The sequence below is a fragment of the Saccopteryx bilineata genome, chromosome 4, assembly GCF_036850765.1.
Source record: "Saccopteryx bilineata isolate mSacBil1 chromosome 4, mSacBil1_pri_phased_curated, whole genome shotgun sequence".
Classification (NCBI taxonomy): Eukaryota; Metazoa; Chordata; class Mammalia; order Chiroptera; family Emballonuridae; genus Saccopteryx; species Saccopteryx bilineata.
The window spans coordinates 71,547,439-71,553,438 of NC_089493.1; the positions used below are offsets into that span (position 1 = coordinate 71,547,439).

A 6,000-nucleotide genomic window follows, 5' to 3' on the forward strand; every position below is an offset into this window, starting at 1 on the left:
GAGGTAAACAACTTGTCTTGCTAATAAGTCTGACTGCACCCTGCACTGTTTGCTCTTGTGATGTACATTTCCTGCCTGTTGAATGAATTCTCAGTAGGACCAAACAGTAGTTATTCAGGAAGTAGTTATGAGGGGAGTACAACCTCAGTGTCTAGTCCATTCATCTTGAGTGTCTCATTCTCTGCCACCACCTCTTCCTCTGAGCTCTGAACCCACTTGCCTGCTTCTCTGCTGCATACAGCTGTGTAAGACAGCTTCCTCAGGTGTGCTGACCAAAAGGAGAAATACTGCACCTCATGCTGTGACAAACCCTCTAGTGACTTGAAAGTTTTTAAAAAGATAATCTCACAAAGAACCAGTAATCAGACAGAAAAGCACAAAAGGGTTTATAAGCAAAGAATAGCTTTGTTAAATAAGTTATGCTAAAATAATTCAGAAGCAGGGTAGGTTTGGATCAGTACTATTTCCAGGTTTCCTGAGATCTTCGGTCCTGCCTTTAACATAGTTTCTATCTAGTCCCTTCTTCCAAAGGGGACTTTTAGATGTTCTATTCTGGCTTTAGACTGGCTGCATTGTGCACTCCTTTGCTGTCCACATCCACCCTCCAGTCAGGTCCCTTCTGTCCCTTAGAGAAAGACGGCACTTTTATACCTGCTGTGTTTCTCCCTGTCATTGTTCATGTGTTTGTGTGCTCATCAGTTGTTAATCAAGCTTCACCTATTACTTTAAGGTGGGAGCCTGGGCCCTCCCTTGTGGATATGTGATCTCAGTGGCTCTTTGATCATTGTGACAAGACTCTTGATGCCTAGTTGCACAGTTTCTTGTCTCTGTTTCCAAAGTGGTATTTCCCTTTCCTTTCCAAAGGTGGCTTTCTGCTCACCTACCTAGTGGGTGAGTGCCCAAGACTAAGTCTTAAGAGAGATCAGCCCTGCTCTAACTAGATCCTGACCTCTTTCCTTTCTCCTGTCCCTTGACTTATTGTCAAGGGAGAGGTGAGACTTCTCCAAGACCCCAAGTCAATTCTTATAGTTCCTTTTAAGGAAGGAAAAAATTGTTGGAAGGAAATGTAAATATGCAACTGAAATTTTAAATTGTTTTATGCCTTTTTAAAGTTTTTTATTTGAATAACATGTGTGAATATTTTTATTTTATAAGGTTCTCCCCAGATCTTATTATATGCCAATCATAGGGACACACAGATGAGCAGGAGCTGGAATGAGGAGGGAAGAGGGGGTGAACAGCAAACACAAAGCAGTTCATTAGCACTATATATGCAAAAAGTGTTGTTGGAGGTCAGGTTAGTGACTGTCTCTCTTAGGAAAGCCAGGAAGGGCTTTACTAAGCAGCTGACATTTGAGAGAGGTCATCAAGAATAAGTAGAAATCTGAAAGGTACAGGAGGAAACACAGAAGGGACAGCTTGTGCAAAGCAAGAGATTGCAAATAAAAAGAGCATGACTTCTGGGGACAGTGAGAAATCAGTGTGATCCTGAGCACAAAATGAATGGCTTGGGCTCAAAATGAGTGGGACCAGAAGGTAGTGAAAGGTCACACATGAAGGGCTTGGCCTGGCAAGCTAAGGAGTTTGGATTAATAGGGTAATAGAAAGCCCGTTAGGCAGTGATGTGATCAGTACACAAAACCAATCAGTAAGATATTGGAGATGTATAGCAAGGTAAAGAAAGCTTAAGCCAAGGCAGTATGGCCAAGATGAGTAGTTTTGAGCTGGAGGTGACATGCACACTCAGGAGGTCAGTGAAATGAAGGCATACTGTAAGAGAGAAAGATCGGGTGAAGGATTACTATAAGATTGCTTCTGCTTTGTGCCTGTGAAAAAGATGATGTTACTAACAGAATGAGAATACAGGAGGAGAAGGAAACTTATTTTTTTCATAAAGTAGGAGAGAGAGTAGAAAGGACCTTTTACACTTTGAAGTAGCTGCAGAAAAGGATGTTTCAAACTCTGCCCTGTTTTCAAGTACCAAAAAATGGTCTGTATTATTTTTTTTATTATTGATTTTAGAGAGGGAGAGAGAGAGACAGAAACAGCAGTTTGTTGTTCCACTTATGTAATACATTCATTGGTTGATTCTTGTATGAGCCCAGACCAGGGATCGAACCCGCAGCCTTGGCATATTGGGATGACGCTCTAATCCACTGACCTACCTGGCCAGGATTTGGTCTGTATTTTGCAGTTGATAGGTGACAGTCAAGTTGAATATATTAGTATGAATAGGCTTGCTTTATTACTATAGCTTGGTCGTTATACCTATAAAATGTAATAGCAGCTACAGTGCAAAAAGAGGAGGATTTTTATTTAAAAAAAAAAAAGCCTTGGCCAGATAGCTCAGTTGGTTATAGCATCATCTGGTACATTAAGGTTGTAGGTTTGATGTCCTGTCAGGGCACATGCAAGAATCAACCAGTGAATGCACAAATAAGTAGAACAACAAATAGATGTTTCTTTTTCTCTTTCCCTTCTCTAAGATCAATAAATAAAATTTAAAAATAAAACAAAAATAAAGTGAAACTACATCAAACTAAAAAGCTTCTGCATGGCAAAGGAAACTAATCACCTAAAAATGAAAAGACAACCTACTGAATTGGAGGAAATATTTGCAAATCATATGTCCAATAAGGGGTTAATATTTAAAAAATATAAAGAGCTCATACAATTCAATAGCAAAGAAAAAAAAGATTAAAAAATGTGTGCAGGATCTACATGGATATTTTTCCAAAGAAGACATACAGATGGTTAGCAGGTACATGAAAGATGCTCACCATAGGGCACTAATCATCAGTGAAATGCAGATCAAAACCACAATGAGATATTACTTCACACCTGTTAGAATGGCAGTTATCAAAAAGACAAAAAAAAACTTAACATGTTAATATGGAGCAAAGGGAATCCTTGGGTACTCTTTTTGTGGAAATGTAAATTGGCACAACCAGTATGGAAAACAGTATGGAGGTTCCTTTAGATATTAAAAATAGAACGGTCATGCCTGGCCTGTGGTGGCACAGTGGATAAAGATTGACCTGGAACGCTGAGGTGCCAGTTTGAAACACCAGCTTGCCCGATCAAGGCACACATGAGAAGCAACTATTAGCAGTTGATGCTTCTCGCTCCTCCCCCCACCTTTCTCCATATATCTTCTATCTAAAATCAATAAGAAAATCTTAAATAAATAAATAAAAATAAAAATAGAACAGGCATATGTTCCAGCAGTTTTACTTCTGGGTATTTATCTAAACGAAACAGAAATACTAACTCATAAAGATATATGCCCCCTCACGTTGATTGCATTATTATTTACATAGTCAAGATGAGGAAGAGGAAACAACCTAAGTGTTCATCATTGGATGAATGCATAAAGGAGGTGTGGTATATTTCTATATACAGTGGAATATTCAGCTCTGAAAAAGAAAGAAGCCTTGCTGTTTGCAACAACATGGAGGGCATAATGCTAAGTGAAATAAGTCAGATAGAAAAAGACAAATACTGTATGATCTCACTTATATGTGGAATCTATAAGCACAAAATAACAACAACAAAAAACCCAAAAAACAAGATCATAGATATCAGGAACAGATTGGTGGATGCCAGAGAAGGAGGCTGGGCAAAATGTATAAAGGGAGTCCCAAGGCACAGACTTCCAGTTATAAGTCATGGGAATATAATTTATAGCATGGTGACTATAGTTAATAATATGTTATTGCGTGTTGTTGCCAGGAGAGTAGATTTTAAAAGCCCTCATCACAAGAGTAATTATGTGTGGTGATGTATGTTAACTAGACTTACTGCGGTGATCATTTTGCAGTATGTACAAATATCAAATTGTAATGTTGTATACCTGAAGGTAATATAATGTATGTCAATTATACTTCAATAATAAAAAAATAAAATGAAAAAATAGAAAATAGGAAATAAAATCAAGAGGTTGGAAGGCTGTTTATTTTCTTCTGATTTCTACTACATTTTTAACTCTAAACTGTCATTAAAAATAATTTGAATTTCTTACCATTGTATAATATATAATAATACTTATTTTGGTGCTTGAAGTCACTTGATAAGCCAAGCCATGTTTATTATAAAACATATTTTCACAAATGTTGGAAATGCATTGATATTTCTTTATGTAAAAGCATAGAAACACCAGTCCTGTTAAAAGCCAGAAGACAGCGCTTGTATGGGAGCATAGTAAGACAGCACTTCGCTAACTTGCTAAGGGAGCATGGTACAAACCTTCAAATCAGAACTGGTTCTGCTGGACAGCGTGGCTCTGCCATCTGTGATGTATACTGGCTTAAGGGTCCTTGAGTCAGTTTACATCAAGTCCAAAAACAGCTAGGCAGTTTATTGATTTTCATGAATACGTGAATAGTATGTATGAGCATCAGCAAGCTCTTATTGATAGAAGATTTTTTGCATTCTCAGGCATTAATATACTTATTTTTGCCTCCTTTTTTATCTAACATACACATTTTTGAGAATTGTTTTATCTTTATAACATTTAAACTAGTACTCGAACAATCTTTTAGTTTTTCCAATCAGTTACTGAGCCATTAAATTTCTGTGGTTTGTTCTTTCCTCTTTTATGGGTGGCATGGTTATGGAACAGTGTTCTGGTTTGTTAAACATCTTTTGATATTTGCAGAAACAAATTGGAGGAACATGGTGGAAACTTCAGATGGACTGGAAACTTCAGAAAATGAGAAAGAGGTTTCCTTTAAACACAGCACATCTGAAAAATCCAGCAGACTTCCACTTGACACAGCCCCTGTTGGTAAGCAGCCACCCTCAGTGGCTGCCTGCAGCACTACCTCAGCCACAAACCCCGGGAAGGCGGCCGTGGGTGACAAGGAGGAAGTGAAGCCGGATGACCTGGAGTGGGCCTCGCAGCAGAGCACTGAGACCGGCTCTCTGGACGGCAGTTGCCGAGATATTCTGAATTCCTCCATCACTAGCACCACCAGCACTCTTGTACCTGGCATGCTTGAGGAAGAGGAGGATGAAGAGGAAGAAGAGGAGGAAGATTATACTCATGAACCCATATCTGTAGAAGTACAGCTCAACAGTAGAATTGAGTCTTGGGTCTCTGAAACCCAGAGAACGATGGAAACTCTTCAGCTTGGGAAGACCCTTAACGGTTCTGAGGAAGACAACGCAGAGCAAAGTGGGGAAGAGGAAGCGGAGGCGCCTGAGATGCTGGAGCCAGGGATGGACAGCGAGGCTTGGACTGCTGACCCCCAGGGAAGGCCGGAGCAGCAGAAGCCCGGCAGCTGCAGCGCTCTGAGCTGCGAGCGTTCCGATTCTAATTATGCAACCCCAGCTCTTTAACTCAGGAAACGTCAGCTTTCTATCTCCAACTGTGGAAGGGTTACAGCCATGATCTTCTGTGCTTCGTCTCAATGCACTGTCCAAGATTTAATATATGTAATTCCTGACAGAAATATTTTTGTAGCTTTTACTTGTTTTGTTATGATCTAGAGCATTAGCTTTTAATTAGCATCTAAGTGTCTAAAAACTGTGGATAATTCAGAATTGTTTCAGCTTATTTTGTTATGAAAAATAATGATTTTAAAAAAGAACAAGACTAAGTTTTAAAAAAGATAAATTTAAAATAATTAAGAGTCATTTTGAAAATTAAAGCTCAAGGTTCTAAAGATAGGCGCAGTTATCAATGTTTGCTTCAAGACAATGCTTTTCTCGCTCTAAACTGGCTGAAACGTTTGGGCTTCTTTAAAAAAGAATTGGCAGTAGAGTTAGAAAACTTAAAAAAAAACAAAAACAGAAAAAACTCTGAGCATAACTAAGTTCACTGAGTGTTTTGTGTTAAGAATTGATGCAACTTTTTTTGGTCCACAAATGCTTGTTTCAGGAGGAACTGATCGTTGTAATCGATCAGAGTGGGGATGGGCTAAAACAGAGCCTCCGATACCTAGGCTAGCAGAGGGGCCACCATGATTAGAGCTAGCTGGCCTTGTCCGTGAGAAGTGA

General features: G+C 39.1%; 1 protein-coding gene across 2 annotated transcripts in view; it reads left to right on the forward strand.

Moving 5' to 3' along the window:
• The window catches only part of SECISBP2L (SECIS binding protein 2 like), a 66,537-nt gene extending 60,783 nt beyond the window's left edge, over window positions 1-5,754 (forward strand). For both annotated transcript variants that reach the window (XM_066276466.1, XM_066276467.1), the window contains exon 18: window positions 4,658-5,754. In XM_066276466.1, the coding sequence (XP_066132563.1) occupies window positions 4,658-5,340 (683 nt within the window). In that variant the 3' untranslated portion in view covers window positions 5,341-5,754. The remainder of the gene's footprint in view (window positions 1-4,657) is intronic.
• Window positions 5,755-6,000: the final 246 nt, after the last annotated feature.